The 25,380-nt window shown below is 35.2% G+C and overlaps 5 protein-coding genes across 5 annotated transcripts in view; 1 reads left to right on the forward strand and 4 right to left on the reverse strand.

Moving 5' to 3' along the window:
• HELRODRAFT_176599 (hypothetical protein) overlaps positions 1–4,886 on the reverse strand; it is a gene marked incomplete at both ends in the record, with an annotated part of 6,835 nt that extends 1,949 nt beyond the window's left edge. The window contains 6 exons of the mRNA XM_009023933.1: positions 1,352–1,777; positions 2,049–2,318; positions 2,490–2,618; positions 4,100–4,203; positions 4,516–4,572; positions 4,766–4,886. Of these exons, the coding sequence (XP_009022181.1) occupies positions 1,352–1,777; positions 2,049–2,318; positions 2,490–2,618; positions 4,100–4,203; positions 4,516–4,572; positions 4,766–4,886 (1,107 nt within the window). The remainder of the gene's footprint in view (positions 1–1,351; positions 1,778–2,048; positions 2,319–2,489; positions 2,619–4,099; positions 4,204–4,515; positions 4,573–4,765) is intronic.
• A 562-nt stretch (positions 4,887–5,448) lies between these two features.
• On the reverse strand, positions 5,449–8,691 carry HELRODRAFT_83835 (hypothetical protein; the record flags this gene model as incomplete). The annotated part of the gene is made up of 12 exons (XM_009023780.1): positions 5,449–5,565; positions 5,659–5,737; positions 5,836–5,936; positions 6,050–6,206; positions 6,340–6,408; positions 6,653–6,774; positions 7,080–7,121; positions 7,338–7,450; positions 7,581–7,702; positions 7,981–8,044; positions 8,406–8,475; positions 8,611–8,691. Coding segments are annotated over 12 exons (1,137 nt in total), but the record flags the coding sequence as incomplete, so codon positions are not given.
• Positions 8,692–10,160: 1,469 nt separating this feature from the next.
• On the forward strand, positions 10,161–11,736 carry HELRODRAFT_176601 (hypothetical protein; the record flags this gene model as incomplete). Its single annotated transcript, XM_009023934.1, has 2 exons — positions 10,161–10,707; positions 10,790–11,736. 2 exons carry the CDS (start codon positions 10,161–10,163, stop codon positions 11,734–11,736), a joined length of 1,494 nt encoding a protein of 497 aa, XP_009022182.1.
• A 782-nt stretch (positions 11,737–12,518) lies between these two features.
• Positions 12,519–23,849, reverse strand: HELRODRAFT_84028 (hypothetical protein; the record flags this gene model as incomplete). The annotated part of the gene is made up of 24 exons (XM_009023806.1): positions 12,519–13,033; positions 13,115–13,292; positions 13,853–14,066; positions 14,365–14,534; positions 14,955–15,089; positions 15,268–15,475; positions 15,677–15,803; positions 16,651–16,786; positions 17,225–17,373; positions 17,756–17,843; positions 18,120–18,274; positions 18,407–18,523; positions 18,868–19,051; positions 20,180–20,308; positions 20,448–20,537; positions 20,652–20,761; positions 21,013–21,142; positions 21,394–21,501; positions 21,734–21,929; positions 22,115–22,293; positions 22,622–22,711; positions 22,994–23,233; positions 23,462–23,560; positions 23,811–23,849. 24 exons carry the CDS (start codon positions 23,847–23,849, stop codon positions 12,519–12,521), a joined length of 3,786 nt encoding a protein of 1,261 aa, XP_009022054.1.
• Positions 23,850–24,489: 640 nt separating this feature from the next.
• HELRODRAFT_176603 (hypothetical protein) overlaps positions 24,490–25,380 on the reverse strand; it is a gene marked incomplete at both ends in the record, with an annotated part of 7,374 nt that continues 6,483 nt past the window's right edge. The window contains one exon of the mRNA XM_009023935.1: positions 24,490–24,632. Within this exon, the coding sequence (XP_009022183.1) occupies positions 24,490–24,632 (143 nt within the window). The remainder of the gene's footprint in view (positions 24,633–25,380) is intronic.

Here is a 25,380-nt window from a genome sequence, read left to right on the forward strand (position 1 = left end):
GTCGGCGGTTACGTTATCTCCGTATACAAAATCAAAGGAACAGAAACTGAAGAACCGCTGAGCTTAGAAACTGAAAAAGAAGAAGCCGAGGCGTTATTAATCAATTAACCGCCGGTCAGAAAATTTTTTGAATCGCCGGGCTTGGATCGGTGATATTTTTTTTTAAATTTTCTGTTAAAATCAACGTTTCTGTTTTGAAAATTAACCTAATTTGTTTTTGCTGCGGAGCTGAAACAACCTCCAGTCGAAATTTATGTAGAGATTTTGTTCTATTCTACCTTAATTCTAATTTTCATTGTGGGAGGCACCTCAGCCCTAGAGACCCCTTAGCAACCGTTAGAGGTGCATATATATTAAGATGTCTGAAAATTCTTTTTCTGAATTTTTTTTTGTCTGACACAATTCCAGTTTAATTAACCAATTAACCGATGATTTATTTTTAATTAACCAATTAACCGATGATTTATTTTTAATTAACCAATTAACAGATGATTTATCCTTTGTTAACGAATATTCTATCAATAAAATGGACAAGCATTGTTATATTGAATGCTATTTTATGTTACTTGACCAAGCACGTACTTAAATATTACACACACGCACACACACGGACGCACGCACACACACGGACGCACGCACACACACGCACATTCATTAATATACAAGTGTGAATGTTCAATAGTAGTAAAGTTCGCACGAATAATAATAACAATAATAATAACAAGACAATAATAAAAGCAATAATAATAATAATAATAATTGTCACCAAGAAAGGATTTTATTCGTCATCATTATCATCATTGCTACCATTGTTATTGTTATCGTCATCATCATCATCACCACCAGACTGAACATTTCGATCATTATCATCATCATCATCATCATCATTATTGATATCATTATCATCATCGTCGTCTTTGTTGTTATTATCGACGTTATTGTTATCATCATCATCATCATCATCACCATTATTATTGTTATTATTATTATCATTTTCCATATCTTCATCACCACCATCACCACCACCATCATCATCATCATTATTATTATTATTATTATCTTTTTCCATCTCTTCATCACCATCCTCATCGCCACTTTTATGTGATGAAGCTCCCTCATTATCGCTACCATCACCACCACCACCACCATCATCATCACCGTTGCTATCATCATTATTATTATTATTATTATTATCGTCGTCGTCATCATCATCATCTTGTAGGTTGATCATCTTCTTGTTCTTTCTCTCTCTCTTCTGCCTACCTCTTCCGGTATCATCATCATCATCGCCACCACCATCATCATCATCATCGCCACCACCACCATCATCATCACTCATCTTATTAGAAACTCGCCTCCTTTTTCTTCTAGTATTACTACTACTATCATCACTTTCATCATCTTCTTCTTCAGCTTTATCGCCGCCATCATCACCGTCGTCATTATCAGACGACGATGACGTCATTTTTCTCTTCCTTCGTCTATTTGTTTTCCCCTTCTTTCCATCATCATCGTCGTCTTCGTCATCGTCATCATTCTTCTTCTTCATCATCTTTTTAGACATTCTTCTTCTCTTAGGGGAGGCCGTCTTCTTCTTTTTCTTCAGCTTCTTCTTCCTCTTCTTCTTCTCAGTGACGTCATCCCCCGTACCATCATCATCATCATCGCCCTCCGATGATGATAGTGATGACACTGATGACGATGACGAACCGATGTCTGATGATTTCGGTCGACTTTTGTAGGCTGGGGGTGGAGGGATGGTGGGCTGGCTGAGGACCTGTCAATCAAAAATTGATCAACCAATCAATCAATCAATCAATTAATAAATATAAATAAACCAATCAACCAATCAACCATTCACAAGCTTTCTTATGATCTTAAGGAGACACACGCAAAAACACAGAATCTAAAAATAACATCCAAACAAATTTCCCTACTTAATAATCTAAAAAGAACAACTTTCGAGAATTCCAAACTGGGAAAACCCCAAATGGTCACCCGGACCGACTCAAATTACCCACTTTTAATTTCAACCCTCCCCTACAAACCTGTGCAGCCACAACTGAACCGCCAGCGTTGGCTTTCCCGCCTTGACCATCATCGCTCGAATCATCCTCGCTTGAAGATATAATGGCCTTGGAGACGACCTTTGACCTCTGTTTCGAGGTCAGACCGTCCGTGTCCCCCACGGGGTCCTTCTTGGGCGGCTGCTTTCGTTTTTTGCTACTGCTGGGTTTTTCCCTCTCCTGCTGCTTTCGCTGCTGCTGCTTTCGCTGCCTGCGTTTTTCTTTGTTTTCTTGGCGCTTTCTTTCTTTTAGCTCTTGTCGTTTTTTCAATCTGGTGAATGAATGAGTGAATAAAGGAATGAATGAGTATTATCTGTTTCTCTTTTTTCTCTTTCACACACATACACACAACATATCCACACACGCAACACATACACACATCACAAATAAATAATTTTTTAAAATAAAAATAAGTCAACCAACCTGGTTAGTGCTACTCTTGCACGATATTAAGTGTCCATTTTTCTCGCAGGCCGTCGCCAAACTACTCACCGAGACCACAGATGGAAATTGTGAAAGTGAGCACATCCCTGCTTTTCCTCGTCTCTGCAGCTGCCAAACTTTATTTATTAACTTCTAAAAGTTCTTTTCTAAACTTAAACTTTTAAGCTGGAAGTGAAATTTTTGAAAAAATTTAAACAGGACTTCAAGTTTTTATTGAATGAATAGGTTAAATTTCAAAATTAAATTTTACGGATGGTTGAAAATTAGTGAAAAATTATTCACAAACCGGCAAACTTCGTGTCAGGAATTTTAAAATGTTGCGAATTTTTCAAAATCAGGACGCTTAAAAGTGAACGAAGTTTTAAAAAAAATTTTAAAAGTGACGAAATGCATTATTCGAACCCACACACTGAACCCAAAATTATATAAATGATGAAAATGAACTGAAATGACATGAATAAAAATTTTTTTTTTTCAAAACATTTAAAAATTGAGTTCTCCACTTCAACAATGGACATCCAACCAACCAATTTATCAATCATTTAATCAAATAACTAACCAATCAATCAAAGTTACGAAGATTCAAAAGTAAATCAATTAGTCAATCAGTCAATTAAATTTAATTAACCGACCAAAAAAACTATTAAAAAACAAATACTATTCATTCATTCATTTGCTCCTTCAGTTTTGGTTCTGGATTTTGTTCCGGATTTTGATCCGGATTAGGCACTTCGGTCATAGTTGCGGCCGCAGTCATCTTGGGACTGTTTGAACCCAGTAAAGAAGTTTTCGGGTTTTGAGTTTGGATTAATTCGGGATTTGAACGTCCGGATGCAGCTGACTTATTCAGATGCGACATCTTCAAAGAACCCTATGGATTCATCGGTTGGTTGGATAGATAGTTGATTGATTGGTTAATTGGATGGTTGATTGGTTAATTGGATGGTTGATTGGTTAATTGGATGGCTGATTGGTTAATTGATTGGTGAATTGATAAATGACTGATACATCTTATCTACGATAATAATATTACCACCATTCATCATTCAATCAATCAAGCAATCAATCAATCAATCAATCAACCAACCATTCATTTCAATCAACCAACCATTCAATCAACCAATCAATCAATCAGAACCATTCTTTTATTCTTTTCCATCTCTCTATCATCCGTCCCAGCAAGACCAATCATTGCAGCACTGTCAGTTGTTGCAGTTGCTTTAGGTTGCATATAGAGGTACATGTCTGTCTTGCTTTTGTGATGGTTGAAACGTTTGTTGAACTTTTCCTTGTATAACTGAGAAGATCATTATCATCATCACCATCATCGCTATCATCATTATCGTCATTATCGCTATTCTCATCAATAAATCAATCAACCAATATACCTCAATCAACCAACCATTCAATCAATCAATCAATCAATCAATCAACCAATCAATTACAAAAGAAAGCTGTATAATGCGCTGATTTACGCGTCTACTTTTTGACTTAACTAACTGCTACTACTACTGCCGCTGCTATTACTACTTCTGTCGCTACTACTTCTAGAAATGCTACTACCAATAATCATAACCGACTAAACTGACGTCTTCGTTCTGGACCCAGCCGTATTCCATGTTAGTTGTTTGTGGGTACTTATATTTTTCTACAGGCGGCTTGTCATTCACGCAGAAATCTGCTAAAAATTTACCTCAAAACGGGATGGATGAAATATTCGGTTGGATAGAAAATTAATTGACTTGATCAAAATGTCGGTTAATTGACTAATCAAAAAGTCGGTTAATTGGTTGTTAATAAGTCGTTGATTGGTGTTTGATTGATCGTTCTAATTGGCAATTTTTCGGTTCAATAGACGATAAAATAATTGACGGTTTAATTGATTGTTACTGATCGAATGGCTTAATTAGTGGTTAATTAATTGATCGGTTAATTGAGGATTAATTGATCGAATAATTAGAGAACATCCTCACTATCATTATCAGCAACATCATCAGCCACTTACATTCCTCTTTCAATGGCTCTTCAATGAAACTCGTCGGCTTATCAGTAACGTATGGGGCTACAGTGAAAAGACAGAATTACAATTTACGTAATATAAATTTTACTATTAATTATAAATAAGAAAATGAGAGAGAGAGAAAGAGGAAAAGAAAGAGATAGAAAGAGGAAAAGAGAGAGAAAGACAAACACTAATAGTATACAATACGAAACAATTCACAATTCACACACACACATAGATATACAGAACCAACCAGGTTTGTTAGGATTAACAAAAAAGTTAGTGTATAATTTCTGATTCTTCAGCTGTCTGGCAACCAAATCCCTCATCAATTCATTTTGCTGCACGTCAGTCAAGTGTTTTGTCGGGAACATTTTGCGGTTTATTATTATTACTATTATTATTATTATTATTATTACTGAAACTATTTTTACGATTAATTGGATTAGTATTAATTTAATTATATCAATTAACTAATTGTGAAAATAAATTTATATGTATTTATTCATTTTGAAATGAATAGCCGGCCAGACAAGCTAACAACTGGATGAATGTAATAGTGATAAACTCTAATTAATTAACGACGTTGCTAATGGCAACTATAATTTTAAAAGTAAACTCGAGTATAAATTAGATTGATTGATCGATTCACGTATTAAATTATTGCAATGTTTTAGTAAGTTAAATCAATCAAAATAAAATGTTATCTTCAATCAATCGGTTAATCAATCGTACATACATACATTCAACCAATCAATCAATCAAATCAATCAACCAATCAATCATTCACCAATCCATAGATCAATCAATCAATCAATCCAAACCCAAAAACATTGAAATAGAAAAATAATCATTTGAAATTAGACTGGAAAACTATAATAATAATAATAACAATAATAATAATAATACTAATAATAATCACAACAACAACAATAATCATAATAAATGATGTAGCGCTTTATAATTAACGGCGTAGTCGGCGAGGCTGTTGTTGGCGTAGTAGTCCATCGGGTACGTCTGCTGGTACTCCAACGACTTCATCATCACGTTGGCCTGCGTATAATAATAATAACAATAATAACAACAACAACAATAATAATAATAATAATAGTAACAATAATGATGATGATGAAAGTATTAGCTGACCTCGTACGGATTTAGTAGGGGTTTATGAAACTCAGTACCCCAATCTATGGAGAGTCTTGGACACGCTACCTGGACCCATCTGTCAATCAATCAATCAATCAACCAATCACAATCAACCACAATCAACCAATCACAATCAATCAACCAACCAACCAGTCAACCAACCAGCCGACTAACGCATCAATATCTTCGAAGAGTTTCAACTTATCTGGAAACAATTCCGTCATCAGAATGACGACGACATCTTTGTCACGTGATCGAAGTTTCGCTTTCAGGGTCTGTAAAATTGTTGTTGGATAATAATAATAATAAAAACAATAATATTATTATCATCGTAACTGCCATCATAATCATCATCGTCATCATCTTCGTCATCATCATCAAAACGGACCTCAACAACCCTCGGAGATCCCTGCCTCCCCAACGTGCCCATGACGACGGCCACGCATTTAGAATCTTTGGCTCGATCTATTTCCTGTTTCCGATTCTTATGCAACATCTCGAAATCGTACTTCTCTCTGGTGAATGTCTTACTGTAGGGGTCATATCTGTTTGGAAATTATTATTACTATTATTACTATTAATATTATTATTATTATTAATACTACTACTACTACTAGTATTATTATTATTGTTGTTGTTGTTGCTGTGAAACGTTTAAAAGTGAATCACCATTCTTACTTGAAAGCAGGTACGCCTGGATTGTGAATGATGATCGATTCAATGTGGAATCTTCCGTCACCGAGATACCTAATTGGTCGGTTGGTTGGTTGGTCGGTTGGTTGGTCGGTCGGTTAATTGGTTTGACTGATTAGTCGATTAATTGCTTGATCAACTAACCAACCAGCCAACAAGTCAACCAACAAACAAACAAACTAATGAACCAAACCAACAAACAAACTAACCAACCAACCAGCCAACCATCCATCCAGCCAACCATCCAACCAACCAACCAACCAACCAACCAAACCAGCCAGCCAACCAACCAACTAACACAATAGCATCAACATCATTAGGTAATCTTGGAGAAGTGCACCCCAAAATTTCACCTGGAGACAGGGGTTTAGACTGGGGTAGGAGAATGTCGAAATGACTAGACAGCTCTTTACTAACTACCTGATAATGATGATGAAGATGATGGAGAAGATGATGATGATGATGATGGCGAAGAAGATGATGATGTCTTTACTGATGATGACGATGAAGAAGAAGATGACGACGAAGACGAAGATGATGATGCCTTTACTGACACCACAAATAAGGACATCATCATCATCACCACCACCATTATCACCATCAGTAGCAAACACAAAACCATCATCAACAACAACGATAACAACATCATTATCATCAGCAACAACAAAATCGTCGACTTCAGCAGTAGAAGAAGCAGCTGCAGTGACCACACCAACGACATCAACCTGTAGGGTTGTTATAAACTGTACAGTGCTGACAAGAGCAATCTTTTTGATGACGTCATTCCTTTCGCTGTTGTTCAACTTGACATCACCGTTGTCGATGTTATCATCATCATTGTTGTTGTTGTTGTTGTTGTAGTTGATGTTGTTGTTGTAGATGTTGTTGTTGTAGATGATGTTGTTGATGTTGTTATTGATGTTGTTGTTTATTTTGACGTTGTTGTTGTTGATGTTGTTGTTGACGTTGTTGTTGTTGTGGACACCATCGTTGCTTTGGAAATTGAACTTTAACGTCTCGACGAAATGTAGAGAGTCAATTTTTATGTCGACGAATATATAAAGCATTTGAATGCCCTGAGTTTGGGTTATCGGTACTTAGAGGAGAAACATTTAAAAAATATTATTATCATTTATATTATTCTTATTATCATCATCATCATCGTCGCCATCATCATCACCATCATCATCATCATCGCCATTATCATCATTACCACCATCACCAACTCAAACAACTATGTCCATAGTGAATGAGTAACTCGGCCCCGAGTTTTTTTGCAGTGAAGTCGTCGACACAGCAGGCACCGTACGTTACGTCACCCAAAATCATCACCTCGCTATCTGTAAAGCTGATTGGTCGGTTGGTTGGATGATTGGTTGGGTGGTTGGTTGATTGATTGGTTAGTTGACTGATGAAATGATCCTCATAAAATCATCCTCCCAGTCTAATATAATTTCTTTAAATTCATGTTTCCAAATCATCATTCATTTATTCATTCCTTCAATTTTCTCATTCGTTCATTCCATCAATCCGTCATTCATTCATTCTATCAATCCGTCATTCATTCATTCCTTCAATCCGTCATTCATTCATTTCTTCAATCCTATAATTCATTCATTCACTCACTCCTCTATAATGTCAGCAATTGGATTGGCAAACATAAGCAGCCCTTCTGGGAACTGTAGAGCAACTGACATAAAAAAAATTTAATGAAAAATAAAAAAATTAAAATATGAGTTACACATACAGACAGAAACAAAAATAATACATACACACTAAATACACACACGCACATATATATATATATATATATATATATATATATATATATATATATATATATATATATATATATATTATATATATACATATTAACAACCGTATATAACACTATATATTTTTATATATAATCAATCAATCAATCTTCGTTTTGCGTCCAGAGACCCGGTTCCCCGAGGTAGGACGATCAATAACTCTACACAGCTATATATAAATCTATATAACCGTATATAACACTATATAACTATATATAATCATACATACATATGTACCTTTCTTGATGTTGTTCGACTTTATCTTCCATATTGTTTTATAAATTTCAAAGTTATAATTGGCGGGTAGCTAGAATTTTCATAAAATATATTTATTATTTAATAATTTATCTAGAGAGAAAATTATTAAAAAAAAACTAAATAAAATAAAATAATCTATCAGTTATCCTCAATCTAAATTCTAATTAGAATCAGTGGTTAGTACTTTATTAATGGCCTCTTTCAAGATTGGGTCTTGTAATAATTCGTCAGGAATGTGATTTACTGCTCGCCTGGCTAAAATTTTATAATTGATCAATTAATTACCTTTTGATTAATTAATGAATAAATAAACGATAATAATTAATAAATCAATATTCTAACTAAAGTATTTGTAAATAAAAATTAAAAAGTAACATATTCAATGAAAAAATTATCATCAATATTAAAAACAATTGACTTCTCACTTCTGTCTTTAATTTAATTTTAAATTTACTATTTAATCTTTAAATAAATTAAATTCTGAAGTTTTAATGTTGTTATTCTATTATATTATATTATCTGTTATCACTCAGTATTCAATCAATTTCTAGAATTAGGATGAAAAAGAAAATCACTAATTGTAATTGTAAATCCTACTAAAACTAACTAATGACTAATAACTATAATAACTAATTTGGTTCAGTTTTTAATTATTTGTGTCTAGTGTAGTTATAGTGTTTGTGCAAAAATCAAAATGAAAATTTAAAATGAAAAATTTTAATAACAAACCGGTAAAAGTCTTTCCGGATTTCGTAGTTACGATCGATTTTTTCATGATTTTTCACAATTAAATACTTATTTATAAAATAAATTAAAATTGAAAGAAACTTACAAACACATGGATCTAGAGATTCACTTTTAATAATTTTATTATGGCCATAGAGTATAAGGTGTAGACTTTAAAAAGTGAAATAGGAAATTAAAAATTAAACGTTAGTACATAGACAATGTACTACGAAAAAATGAATGAAGATATTGAAATATGTAACGTAAAGTTAACAAATTTAAAAAAAATGAAGATTTTGAAATAAAAAAACATGGCATGTAATATTCTGTAAAGTGTAACGTTAATTATATTACATTATGTCATGTCATTCTGGCACTTTCTTCTTTCTCGTGCCTTATCCTTTCAGGACATTGGTGACCATCGACCTCCACAAAACCCGGTCTTTAACACTTCGTAGTAGTTGAAATGTGGTGATATTCAACAAGTGACACAAGGACTTCACGAATGTTATTCATTATTGTTGACCGCGATCTGTTTTCCCTGCCCGACACTTTAACCATTACATTATTTAATATTCAACAGTAAAGTTTAAGTTTTCACAAATATTGAAAGTTTTGGTTTACGAGTTTAGCTACTAGATATTTAAACTGTTACATATGAATTTAAAAGATGAAAAATTTGTCTTCTAATAATTCTTGTTGATAAAACTTTTATAATTTTTAATAAAAAAGTATTTAAAATCTCTAAATTTGTATTTAACAAAAAGTTTATAAGAATAAAATCTGACATTCCTACAAGCGTTTGCCAGTACAGGTAGCATAGGCGTGTGCTGAGGTTTTCCCATGAATCTCGTTTCATTTTCGTGTATCTGGGAAGTGACTTTGCTAAACTGTTTATACTCTCAATAATAATTATCAAAAAATAACATTTTAATAGATAAAAAACGACTGTTTATCTATTTTAGTTGATCTTACACTTATGTTTCAAATTGCAAAATTTCGTTAGCAATGTTTCAGCCTCCTCAAAGATATCTCTGCCCTGTTCACAGTAAAGATATTGAGCTCATTTGCAAGACATGTCGACAGTCGGCCTGTGTTGTTTGCTTGGTCGCCACACACAACAGACATGATATGATGCTAGCCTCCGAGAGGGTTGAAGCCAACAAACGAGTTCTGAGTAAGATGATAGCGTCCAATGATGAGAAAATAAAGGAACTCGACGTGAACATAATGAAGATTCAGGAAGAAATTACTAAAGAGGTTGTTAAAGAAATTAAAAATTATTTAATGAGAGCAGTGGATGATTTTCTGACCAGCAAGCTTCATCCATATTTGAAACCATTCCAGCAACTGCGGGACAATCTAACAGATTATAAACACAAATTAGAGGATGTCAAATACTTAACTGATAATGAGGTCGTGGAAGATGAAGTCCTGGTTGATTTCAAAATAACGAAAAAATTTGAGTATCCAATTTATCAAGTAGACTACCAGAAGATGCAAGACAACTTTCGGCTGTTTCCACAAATTTTTCAAAACTCAATTAAGAAGATTTGTTAGTATGAAAATAATATATATATATATATATATATTTACATTTTTTACTAACCGTAACGAATTATTTGTCGGTTGAATAGGTGTTGGACGTGACTTCGTTACTCTGGTTAAAGAAATCAAATGTGGAGTGCCTGTGACGTGTTTCACTATCTCAAACGACAAACTTTACATTTTTTCAGGAAACGAGTTTATCACAAAAGACCTCCTTAATCCCGAAGAAGTTTCAACTGAAAATATCGGTGACGGCTTTCTAAATCTAGGAGACATTTTGAGTTGTGATGATAACTTTTATTATTATTACGACGATATGATTCAAAACATTTTTAAGGAAAAGATTTACAGTCCTATTGCAGATTTGAGTAGTAGAATGAAAGTAAATGGTCTAGAATTCCTAGAAATAAGAAACATAAATTGCTTCTCTCTAGCCGGGAAAAATATTTTGGCTGCTAGTAACGGCGCACTTTACGAAATTGAAAGTAACTCTTTGCAAGAATCAAGCATTTTTAAAAGTTTTATTGATATGAACACGTATATCTTTCAAGTTTTAAAGATGAACTGTGAAAAACTTGTGATAGCCTCAGAGAGCGGTCTTGGTTTATTCATATGTAACAACCTTTATAAAAACACACCAAATGGTTTTGATTTAGATTTGGGACAGGGTGCACAACAAACTCTTACTTGGCAAGAACTTTTCCGTGTTTCAGGCGTGTATATTTTCCGAACACGTGATGGCTTTTCAGACCAATATACCGGAATGACAAAAGCTTACTTGTCTCATGACATTTACGACAACATATACGTCATCAGTGATTGCCTTCAAAGTGAAATTTTAATTCTTGATAAAAATCTAAAATATTTTTTGAAAATACAAACATTTGATAATCCCAAAAAGACCCTAATAACTAGCCAAAACATACTGTACGTTAGTTATGTCGGCGGTAACTTTATCGCCGTATACAAAATCAAAGGAACTGAAACTGAAGAATCGCTGTGCTTAGAAACCGAAAATGAAGAAGCCGAGGCGTAATTTATTAATTAACCGCTGGTCAGAAAATTTTATGTTTGAAGGGCTTGGATCGGTGATATTTTTTTTTGAATTTTCTGTTAAAATCAACGTTTCTGTTTTGAAAATTAACCAAATTTGTTTTTGCTGCGGAGAGCTGAAACAACCTTCAGTCGAAATTTATGTAGAGGTTTTGTTCTACTCTACCTTAATTCTAATTTTCATTGTGGGAGGCACCTCAGCCCTAGAGACCCCTTAGCAACCGTTAGTGGTGCATATATATTAAGATGTCTGAACATTCTTTTTCTGACATTTTTTTGTCTGACATAATTCCAGTTTAATTAACCAATTAACCGATGATTTATTTTTAATTAACCAATCAACCGATGATTTATTATTAATTAACCAATTAACCGATGATTTATTATTAATTAACCAATTAACCGATGATTTATTTTTAATTAACCAATTAACCGATGATTTATTTTTAATTAACCAATTAACTGATGATTTATTTTTAATTAACCAATTAACCGATGATTTATTTTTTGTTAACGAATATTCTATCAATAAAATGGACAAGCATTGTTATACTGAATGCTATTTTATGTTACTTGACCAAGCACGTACTTAAATATTACACACACGCACACACACGCACGCACACGCACGCACACACACACACATTCATTAATATACAAGTGTGAATGTTCAATAGTAGTAAAGTTTGCACGAATAATAATAACAATAATAATAAAAGCAATAATAATAATAATAATAATAATAATTGTCACCAAGAAAGGATTTTATTCGTCATCATTATCATCATTGCTACCATTGTTATTGTTATCGTCATCATCATCATCACCACCAGACTGAACATTTCGATCATTATCATCATCATCATCATTATTGATATCATTATCATCATCGTCGTCTTTGTTGTTATTATCGACGTTATTGTTATTATCATCATCATCATCACCATTCCTATCATCATCATCATCACCATTATTATTGTTATTATTATTATCATTTTCCATATCTTCATCACCACCATCGTCATCACCACCATCATCATTATTATTATTATTATTATTATCATTTTCCATATCTTCATCACCACCATCATCATCATCATCATCATCATTATTATTATTATTATCTTTTTCCATCTCTTCATCACCATCCTCATCGCCACTTTTATGTGATGAAGCTCCCTCATTATCGCTACCATCACCACCACCACCATCATCATCATTACCGTTGCTATCATCATTATTATTATTATTATTATTATCGTCGTCGTCATCATCATCATCTTGTAGGTTGATCATCTTCTTGTTCTTTCTCTCTCTCTTCTGCCTACCTCTTCCGGTATCATCATCATCATCGCCACCACCATCATCATCATCACTCATCTTATTAGAAACTCGCCTTCTTTTTCTTCTAGTATTACTACTACTATCATCACTTTCATCATCTTCTTCTTCAGCTTTATCGCCGCCATCATCACCGTCGTCATTATCAGACGACGATGACGTCATTTTTCTTTTCCTTCGTCTATTTGTTTTCCCCTTCTTTCCATCATCATCGTCGTCTTCGTCATCGTCATCATTCTTCTTCTTCATCATCTTTTTAGACATTCTTCTTCTCTTAGGGGAGGCCGTCTTCTTCTTCTTCTTCAGCTTCTTCTTCCTCTTCTTCTTCTCAGTGACGTCATCCCCCGTACCATCCTCATCATCATCATCGCCCTCCGATGATGATAGTGATGACACTGATGACGATGACGAACCGATGTCTGATGATTTCGGTCGACTTTTGTAGGCTGGGGGTGGAGGGATGGTGGGCTGGCTGAGGACCTGTCAATCAAAAATTGATCAACCAATCAATCAATCAATTAATTAATAAATATAAATAAACCAATCAACCAATAACAAAATTTCTTATGATCCTAAGGAGGCACACGCAAAAACACAGAATCTAAAAATAACATCCAAACAAATTTTCCTACTTAATAATCTAAAAAGAACAACTTTCGAGAATTCCAAACTGGGAAAACCCCAACTGGTCACCCGGACCGACTCAAATTGCCCACTTTCAATTTCAACCCTCCCCTACAAACCTGTGTAGCCACAACTGAACCGCCAGCGTTGGCTTTCCCGCCTTGACCATCATCGCTCGAATCATCCTCGCTTGAAGATATAATGGCCTTGGAGACGACCTTTGACCTCTGTTTCGAGGTCAGACCGTCCGTGTCCCCCACGGGGTCCTTCTTGGGCGGCTGCTTTCGTTTTTTGCTACTGCTGGGTTTTTCCCTCTCCTGCTGCTTTCGCTGCTGCTGCTTTCGCTGCCTGCGTTTTTCTTTGTTTTCTTGGCGCTTTCTTTCTTTTAGCTCTTGTCGTTTTTTCAATCTGGTGAATGAATGAGTGAATAAAGGAATGAATGAGTAAACGAATGAATGAATGAGCGAATAAAGGAGTGAATGACTAAACGAACGAACGAATAAATGAATGAGTGAGTGAATGAATGAATGAAACTGATAACTCACGATGTACAAGATGTAAAAAATATGGAATCAAGAACATACAATAATAATAATAATAATAATAATAAGAAGAAGAGGAAGAAGAAGATGAAGAAAAACGATACCTCTCAGCTCTCTTCTCCTCTGCATCTCCATCCTCACCGTCGCCCTCTTTCCCACCATCACTACTTCCACTACCACCATCGGCATCATCATCACCATCACCGTCACCATCATCATCAGACGCAGACGAAGATGAAGATGGCGATCTCTGGAGATTAGATGCACCCCCACTCTTTCTTCCTCTTCTCTTCTTCGGTTGGTTCTCTCGCTCGTGTTCGACATCCGATGCGAAGTCGTCTGCTTCGTAGTGCTTACGCTGACGGGCGGGGGTTAGGAAGGGTAGAGTTAGGAATTTTTGTGTAGAGAGAGTTTCCTCATTCATTCATTCGTTTCTTCATTTATTTTTTCGTTCATTCAATCATTCATTCATTCATTCGTTTCTTCATTTATTTTTTCGTTCATTCAATCATTCAATCACTCATTCATTCATTCATTCGTTCGTTACTTTATTTATTTTTTCGTTCGTTCATTCAACCACTCAATCGATCGATCATTAAAAAATAAAAGGGTAGTCGGATTTAAACTCCTTGCAATGATTTAAATATTTAAAAGCAACATAAAAACAAGAAACATAGAAGCAACAACAACAAACCGATCTGTTATTAGATTTTTTTGGTTTCTCCTCCTCCATATTGAATATTATTAGATTCTTTGTTTTCTCTATGTACTTCTGCCTCTCTTCAATCAACTTCTTGGCTGCCTCCTCCTTCAATCTCTGCTTCTCCAACTGTGTGCGTGCGTGTGTGTGCGTGTGTGTGTGTGTGTATGTGTAAGTTAGCAGCTAGACATCTCGACCAATTATGATTGTTCAATCATTCAGTCAATTTTTCAATCAATTTATAAGCGTCTCTAATCCAACAAACACACACAACAATACACACACACAACAATACACACACACACACCTGTTCTTGCAAGTGTTTCATTCTTATCATCTCCCTCTCTTCCTCTTGCTTTCTACGTTGTTCCTGCTCTACCTCATCCAACTTCCTGGCCGTGACCATGTGGTGCTGGGCTTGGCTCAGGAGATCGCCGCAGTGCCTGGCTTCGAGTGCAGCCTGTGCCAGATCAAATTTCATTTTGTCACCTTTCTGACTTAGGTAGGTGAAGTAGCTGGAGTGGAGGAAGAAGAATGAATGAATGTTGGCTTATCCATCTATTCATTCAACCTAACCAGCCAACCAACCAACCAACCAACCAACCAACCAACCAACCAACCAACCAACCAGTCAATCAACCAACCAACCAACCAGTCAATCAACCAGTCAACCAACCAACCAGCCAGCCAGTCAATCAACCAGCCAACCAACCAACCGGTGTGCCAGTTCTAGATCCTGGACAGCGGACAGCACCATCTTCAAGTTACTCTTCTCGTCTTTCAACACGGCAGTTGCCAGCTTCTGCAGTACAAGGGCAATGTTGTACAGCAGCACTGTATCGCCTGTGGGAGTGTAGAGGTAGGGTTGTTGTACATTGGCCTCTTTGTGTGTGTGTGTGTGTGTGTGTGTGTACGTCTGTGTATTTCTGTGTGTATGTGTTTATAGAAAGATTGATTGAATGAACGAATGAATGAATGAATGAATGAATGAATGAATAGACGAATGAATGAATGAATGAATGGACGAATGAATGAATGAATGGACGAATGAATGAATGAATGGACGAATGAATGAATGAATGGACGAATGAATGAATGAATGAATGGACGAATGAATGAATGAATGGACGAATGAATGAATAAATGAATGAATGAATGAATGGACGATTGAATGAATGGACGAATGAATTAATTAATGACTGAATAACTGAATGACTGAATGAATGAATGGACAAATGAATGAATGGACGAACGAATGAATGAATGAATGAATGAATGGACGAATGAATGAATGAATGAATGAATGAATGAATGAATGAACGAATGAATGGACGAATGAATGAATGAATGGACGAATGAATGAATAAATGAATGAATGAATGGACGAATGAATTAATTAATGACTGAATAACTGAATGACTGAATGAATGAATGGACAAATGAATGAATGGACGAACGAATGAATGAATGAATGAATGAATGGACGAATGAATGAATGAATGAATGAATGAATGAATGAACGAATGAATGGACGAATGAATGAATGAATGGACGAATGAATGAATAAATGAATGAATGAATGGACGAATGAATTAATTAATGACTGAATAACTGAATGACTGAATGAATGAATGGACAAATGAATGAATGGACGAACGAATGAATGAATGAATGAATGATTAATTTCCACCTGGATTGACGTGTCTGGCTTTCAGGAGCACCTGTCTGCACTCCTTAAGCTTGCCGGCCCGGAAGTAGGCCACCGCTAGGTAGGTTAGGATGTCAGTGTTGTGGTACTTGAAGAACTTCCTACTGCAGTTCTCGTACTGCAAATCAGGGGAAGGGACAGATGGCGTGTGTGTGTGTGTTAAAATCGGTGTGAAAATGGTGTGTTTGTGTAAGTGTGTGTGTGTGTATGTGAAAAAAGTGAGAGAGAGATGTGTGTGTGTGTGTTTGCGTGTGTGTGAAAGAAAGAAGAAAGTGAGTAAAAGAGAGAGAGAGAGAGAGAGAGAGAGAGAGAGAGAGAAAGAGAGAGAATTTCGATTAACGATGAAGTTAAAATTTTCATTTTTCATTCAACCACACATTCACTCATCCAGACATTCACTCATGCAGTCATGCAGTCATTCACTCACTCGCTCACTCATTCATTCATTCATCCACACATCCATTCATCCAGACATTCACTCAATCTCTCACTCATTCATACCTTCATTCATCCACTCATTCACCCATCCAGACATTCACTCAGTCGATCCACGGACCATCTGGATGGCTGCAATGAACTGCCTCTGCTCCGTGTAGATGTGGGCTATGTTGATCCAGACGTCCGGGAACTCGGCTGTTGCATCCCTAACTTGGGAGAAAACATCCCTCGCCTCGTTTATGTACCCCTTGTGGGCTAAAACGCATCCTGGTGATGATGGCGTTGTCGGTAGTGGTGATTGATGGTGATGTTGGTGGTGATGGTGAGGATGTTGGTGTGATGATCAGTGATTGAAATGAGATGATTAACTCGATTGATTAATCGTTCATTCGTTTATTTATTTGCTCATTCATTCAGCAATTCATTTTTCAATTTATCAATCAATGAATCAATGAATCAATCAATTAACAAACCAACCAACCACTCAACCAATCAATCAACCAATCAATCAACCAATCAATCAATCAATCAATCAATCAATCAATCAATCAATCAATCAATCAATCAATCAATCAATCAATCAATCAATCAATCAATCAATCAGACAATCAATCAATTAACCAACCAATCAATCAATCAACAAGCTAACCTATCCCATTGGCTGCCCAGATGTTCCTTGGATCATTCCTCAGGACCCCCTTGTACATCTGCAGCGCTCTATCCTGATGACGCTTCTCCTATTTGTCGGAGTGTCAATAAAACCACGTGACACAACACGTGCACACACACATCCACACACACACGCACACATTCAAACACATCCACACACAACATTTAGAAAAATATTAATTATGAAGAAAATTGATACATATAAAATATAAGAAAAAATTATAGGAGAAAAAAAACAAGACAAACTAAACAAAATCTCGCGCCCGCCACAAACAAATCACGTGATACAAACAAGCAGACCACGTGATACAAACAGGCAGACCACGTGATACAAACAAGCAGACCTTATCCTTGTCTCTCATAGGCTGATGGAGAGTCTGCAGCCAGACATTCCCGAGGGCTACCATAGAGTAAGGGTCGTCCTTCGAACGCCCACTCAAAATTTTCTCGAATTTTTTCTGCCCCGGTCCGTATTCATGTTTCGCAAGGTGAAGGTTACCTGATGGTGGTAGTGGCAGTAGTAGATGATGATGATGATGACGACAACGATGATGATGACGACGATGAAGATGATAATGATGCCAGTATAATGTTAAAAGAAGAAGCTGAATCGTCATCATAACCAACTGACCAATGAGAGACCATGCCTCTGGGTGGTCTGCATTTATCTGGAGGGCCTCTTTGAACCATTCCGAGGCTTCGTAGATTTGCCCCTTGTCACGTGCCAGGCAGCCGAGACGAAGGTAACCTAGTGGTGGTAGTGGTGATGATGATTGTGATGATTAATGTGATAATGATGATGATTGTGATGATTAATACAATAATGATGATGATTGTGATAATTAATACGATAATGATGATGATAATGATGACAGTAATTACGACGGTGAACAAACAAACGAACGAACGAACGAACAAATAAATAGATAGATAGATAGATAGATAGATAGATAGATAGATAGATAGATAGATAGATAGACGAACAAACAAAAAAACAAACAAACAAACAAACAAACAAACAATCAATCAATCAAACATATGGGAAGACAAGCGAACAGACAGACAGATAAACAGACAGACAGATAAACTAACAATCAATATAATTAGCATGCTTCCTAAGAATATCCTTATAGATGCTACTGGCTTTGTCATAGTCATTAGTAGCCTCGTACAGGCGAGCGAGATTGTACGAAATCGTAACGGAGATAGCACTGTAATACGTCTCATCGCTTGGCAGTTCTTCCTTCGATCGGGCCAGCGATTGTTCGTAGAAGTTCTGGGGTAACCATTAATTTAATTAACTAATTAACCATTTAATGGTTAATTATACATGGTTAATTAACTAACTAATTAACCATTTAATGGTTAATCATACATGGTTAATTGACTAATTAATTTCCATTTAATGGTTAATTATATATGGTTAATTAACTAATTAACCATTTAATTAAAGCATTTATTAAGTAAGACCAGAAGCCCGTATTCAGAGCTTGTTAAGTTAGCTAGAATATCAACAAGTCATAAAAATTGTCCAGGCAAGAATTAAATGTCAAAATTAATATAGCGGTATAATTAACAAATTTAAAATAATAAATGTTAGCATACTGAAATATATATAAAAAAAAATTTGAATCATTGTTGAAGAACATCAAATAATAAGAGAGTTATTAAATCGTTGTTAAATTTTAAGAAGGAAGAAAAAGTATGAAAATTGAATTTTGAGAAACATGTAATTTTTTTGGGATATCTCGTGATGACTTATTCCACAATCTATGGCCAGATATTAGGGTGCTATTTCTAAGTAATTCAGTTCTTAAAACTGGCAAATGGAATTCATTGTTGTGTCTACTATGTCCACTCTTGTTAGATTTAAAACTCAAAATGAATTTTTTTAGCATTTGGCGAAACATTATTTCTATATAATTTATTAAAAAAATTTAAGTAAATAAAATTTATATGAATATTATATAATACAAATTTATATATAGTTCTGTGGTTGGTTGGTTGATTGGATGGTTGGAGTTGGTTGACTGGTTGATTGGTTGGAGATATTTGGTTGGAGATATTTGGTTGGAGTTATTTGGTTGGTTGATTGAATGGTTGAACTGTTGGTTGGAGTTGGTTGGTTGATTGATTGGAGTTGGTTGGTTGATTAATTAGTTGGTTGATTGATTAATTTGAAAAATGGAATGACTGATTGGTCGATTGGTTGGCTGAGTGGGTAGGCTTAAAAAAAATTGTTGGATTGAATGTTTTTGGATCAATGATTATAATTTAGCTTAAAAAAAACTATTAATGGATTGTTTGAATTTGATTGGATAAATAAATGAACAAATAAAACATCATTAAACTAGGACAACAGAAATATCCCCAAAGCACATCTCTACTTTTCCTAATCACTAACTCGGGCCTCGACGTAATTCCCCATACTGAAGTACAGAGCGGCGACATTGTTCAGAATTTCTGGAGGGATTTCTGCTTTCACTTTCTCTTTCAATATGTTGCTGGCCGTTTTGTAAGCTGATAAGGCCTCCTACGTTGAATGAATGAGTGAATGAATGAATGAGTGAATGCATAAATGAATGAGTGAATGAATGAATTGATGGATGAATGAATGAGTGAGTGAGTGAATGAATGAATGAATGAATCAATCAATCAATCAATCTGCCAACCTCTGCATCCTTTCTTTCCAGGATTTGCGCCAACTCGATCCAGGCCTCCACATCATCTGGGAACTGTTCCGTCACTTTCTTCAAGTGTTGCTTAGGTGTGGAGTTGTATGTTTGGTCAATCAACCAACCAATCATCAATCAATCAATTTATCAATCCATCAACCAATCAACTAACCTAAAAACCAACCAACCAAAGAAACGAACCTGGGCAAGACTCAACTTGTTGACGTCATTAGAGCCGGCATAGAGACTGCCCAGAATTTTCATCGTCTCGTAATTGTTCGGCTGAACCTTCAAAACTTTCTCAAAACAGCCTATGGCCTATTAACGATGATGATGTTAATGGTGATGGTGAAGATGATGATGACGATGTTAACAACGATGATGATGATAGTGAAGATGATGATGATGATGATGGTATAAGTGATAGTCAATATACAGAAGATCATATTTGAAACAGTTTAATGTATAATCATCTGACAAATTGCGTTAGCATTCAGATACACACAGTTCTCTCTCTTTCTCTCTCTCTTTCTCTTTTTCTCTCTCACTCATCCCACCACACCCTTACTTACGCTATCATTGTCTCCCCTGTAAATGTACATCTGTCCAAGTCCGTAATGGGGGAGGAGGAAGTTGGTGCTGGAGAACTGGGTGGCCTGGTAGTAGTACTGGAATGCCTGGTCGTAATCACCCTGTGGTGGTGGTGGTCATGATGATGATGGTGAGAGTGGTTATGATGATGATGACCATGGTTGAAGTAATGATGATGATGATGATGATGGTGAGAGTGGTCATGATAATGATGATGACGATGGTTGAAGTAATGATGATGATGATGATGAGGGTGGTCATGGTGATGATGATAGTTGAAGTAATGATAATGATGATAATCACACACACACACACACCACACCACACCACACACACACACACACAAACAGACCTGTACATGGAAGGACCTAGCAAGCTGGTAGCAGCTTTCGGCCCTCATAGCTTCGTTCTCAGTGTTGTGGAAGGCATGGAGGGCGAGGTGCTGAACTTTACTGTAATCCTATTGGTCGGTGAGTTTGCTGATTGATAGGTTAAGTTAATTGAAGATTGATTGATTGAGTGATTTGTATGTTGGATGAATGGTTGATTGATAAGCTGAATGATTGATTGATAAGTTGAATGATTGATTGATAAGTTGAATGATTGATTGATAAGTTGAATGATTGATTGATAAGTTGAATGACTGAACGAATATATAAAGAATGAATGATAACAGCCGACAGCAAACAAACCTTCTTAAAGAAGAAATGATTGGCCAGATGGTTGAGGACCATGGCGTTTGAAGGGTCAATTGTGTAGGCTCTCGACAACAACTGCACCCCGTGTTTTATCGACTCGGTGGATTCGCTGTTTAGTTCGAGGATGGCGAGCCCCACCAGAGCCCCCACGCAGTTGGGGGTAAGTTCCAGGGCCCTCAAGAATGCGTATCTGAAAGATGGTTAGTGTAATTAGTGAATTTATATGACCATAATACCAAAACGATAAAAACAAACCAAACGACAAAAGATACAAATAAACAAAGACAACTACCAGACCGTGCAACAAAAGATACAAGTAAACAAAGACAACAAACCAACAACAAAAGATACAAATAAACAAAGACAACTACAAACTTCGCCCTCTCGGTTTTTCCCAGCTTGAGGAGGCAGAGGCCGATCCCGTACCTGACGGATCCCGAGCAATCCGGTTTGATCCGGAGAACTTTCTTGTAGTAAGCCAGGGCTGCCTTGTAATCCTTCTTGTTGTACAGTATACAAGCCTTCCCCAGAAGTGCCGGGATGTTGTTCTGCGACTGTTCAAGATGATGACGATGATGATGACGATGATGATTGCGGTGATGACGACGACGATGATGATGGCAATAGTGGTGGTAGAAGTGATGATGGCGGTGATAGAAGTGATGTTGATGATGATGGTAGAAGTGATGATGATGATGATAAAAGCGATGATGATGATTATGATGATGATTATGGGGATAGAAGTGATGATGATAAAAGTGATGATGAAGAAAAAGTGATGAATGACGATAATAACAATTGTTATAAGACTTATGATGATGATGATGATAAGATTACGATAATGATGATGATGGTGATAAGATTATGATGATGATTATAAACCTGTCCAAGAACGAAATTATACTGGGCATCTGCCTGGTCCATTTTGTCACCCTCCAATAAGCAGAAGTACGCTCGGCCCAGCAAATGATTCTATTGGATGGTTAAAATAAGTTAAACTAATATTATTGCTTGGTTAAAATATACGGATCAATTTTATTGGCTGGTTAAAATGTAATATAAAAATGTACTTTAATTTTATAACTATCATGACTGCTAATCAGATGTGTCAATAAAGTGATGAATGAATGAATGAATCAATCAATCAATGAACAAACGAATGAACAAATGAATGAATAAACAAATGAATGAACAAATGAACGAATGAACAAATAAATGAATGAATGAAATTCTCATGGCACTCCCATAACTAACCTGGTCATACATAATGATCTTATCTGCCATGGTGTAGAGCAATGTTGCCTGTGTGAAAAATTCTCTCTTCTTGTCTTTATTTTTTTCTTTGTGGGCTTGTTGGACATAGTAGGCGGCCAGGCTATCGAAGGCAGCCATCTGATCACGTTCGTAGTTAGTGTAGTTTATGCTGGCTTCAGTTCGAGCCCTTTCCAAAATCTTCACAAAGTCTTCGGAGAAGCCTTGCTTGTAGTAAGCGTGCTGTCGTATTTGTGTTTGTTAAGTTAGTTATTAGTGTGAGGATGTGTGTTAAGATAGTTATTAGTGCGGGGATATGTGTTAAGTTAGCTATTAGTGTGGGGATGTGTGCTAAGTTTGGTGTTCTGTGTTAGCTGGATGTGTGTATTAGCTATATAATTTTGAAAGATATAAAATAAAGCTAATGAAATTCATAAAAAATTCCCCCAAAAGATATGAAACAAAACTAACTGCCAGGGTGACCCAATTACTGAGTGGGGCTTGCTCCTGCCTCAAGATGGTCAGCACCTCACTCCCCTCCGGCAGTTGGTCCAAATCCAGTTCAATGACCTAATTATTTTTACATTTTTATTGAATAAATTTTAATAAAATATATTATATTCTATTTGAAAATATTTTTTTCAATTTTGTTTTGGTGAATAATTCAACAAAAGCCAAATAAGAAATAGGCGAACGAATACTGACAAAATATAAAACTAATACGCCATCTATTTATAATAAATAAATTAATAAAATGAAATTAAAAAATTAAATTTTTTATAGATAAAAATTAAAAAAAAATTAACTGAAAATTCCCAACTTCATCGTCCGTATCTCTCAACGGTATTTCAATTAACATCTCCAGACGACAAATTTATTGAGAAAAAAAATATTTTTTATAAAATTTCGCACGTCTGTCCTAATTACAAAAATTTTTCTCTAACTAAAACTGGCTCGTAGCGAAAATAACGCCAGTGTAAATCCAAAAAAGTTTTGCTGATATAAACAACAATCGACTTTTACATTTATTATAAAGGTGCCTTGTGAAACCTGAGCCATAGAATTGCAAGTTCATAAAAAATGTTTGTTAATAAATCATTTAGCGTGTGATATGTGTAAACGATTATTTTTTATATATTGTGTATTTTTTGCTTTTATCATGTATTTTATGACACTCATTTATTTAATCATTTAATTGATCCACTTTGTTTCAATTATTTTCCAACACAAAATCATCTTTTAGATAGGGGCAATAAATTAGGAACACGCAAATATTAATTATTTCCTAAGTATTAACCAGATATATTATATTAATGATATTAATTAAACTTAAACATCCCGGTTTACAATCGTCTTCTCGTTTTCACTTCTTCTTACCTCCTGTAAAACACTCTTATGTTAAGTCAGCGTCTGCTTTTTCAGGCCATTTTCTTCGGAAATCTCTACCTCCTTTTTTAACTACTTCTCCATCACTTATGAAGTTCGTGGGGTTATAATGGTTAGTTGAACGACTTGATAAAAATGTTTGACAAATTCTCCATGAACGATTCTATGTTGGTTGGCGAACTGTCTTCTATTATTTGATGGTGATGTTGTTGCTGCTGTTGCTGTGACACGGCGAAGTTGTTGCGAGCAAAACAATCTGATTATCAAATATAAATTTAAATTGAAAAACACAATAGATAAATATATCTTTCTCTCTCTCTTTCTCTCTCTCCCTCTTTCTCTCTCTTTCTCTACTTTTCTCTTTACTTTTCTTCTTCTTCTTCTTCTTCTTCTTGTTTTTCTTTTCATTTTATTCCTTCATTCTCTTACACTCACTCACACTCGCTAATCTTACGGCCAGAGCAATTTGATTGAATATAAATAGAATTATTTATATTAAAAGTCAAAAATATAGTCAACATAATTAATTAAATTATTTGTAATATTATATAATTATTATTGGTTGGTGAGATAGTTTAGCGGTTATGGCTATCACACGCACGTGTATGTGTTGTCGAAACCTCAAATAAATAAATAAAAATGAAACAATAATTATTAATAATAAAATGATAATATTATTATTATAATTTTTATTTTACCCTCATTAGAGCCGTTTTCATGATTATTCTTGTATACAAATTTAGAGTTACAATTCCCCATTGTATTTTTATTCTGAACAATTTTTTATTATTATTTACGGATATTTGTAATTGTGATTAAAATAATAGTTGTTATTAATTATTATTAATAATTATTAATATTTTTATTATTAAATTCTATTTATTTTGCATTTTTTAACTTTAATGTGTTAGTTAACTTCTTTTTTTATTTTATTTTCGTTTCAATTTGTTTGCTTGTTTGTTTTTGTTTTTGCGAGATATTTGAGAAAAAAATGACGTCACGGT

Source organism: Helobdella robusta, assembly GCF_000326865.2.
Source record: "Helobdella robusta unplaced genomic scaffold HELROscaffold_38, whole genome shotgun sequence".
Lineage (NCBI taxonomy): Eukaryota > Metazoa > Annelida > Clitellata > Rhynchobdellida > Glossiphoniidae > Helobdella > Helobdella robusta.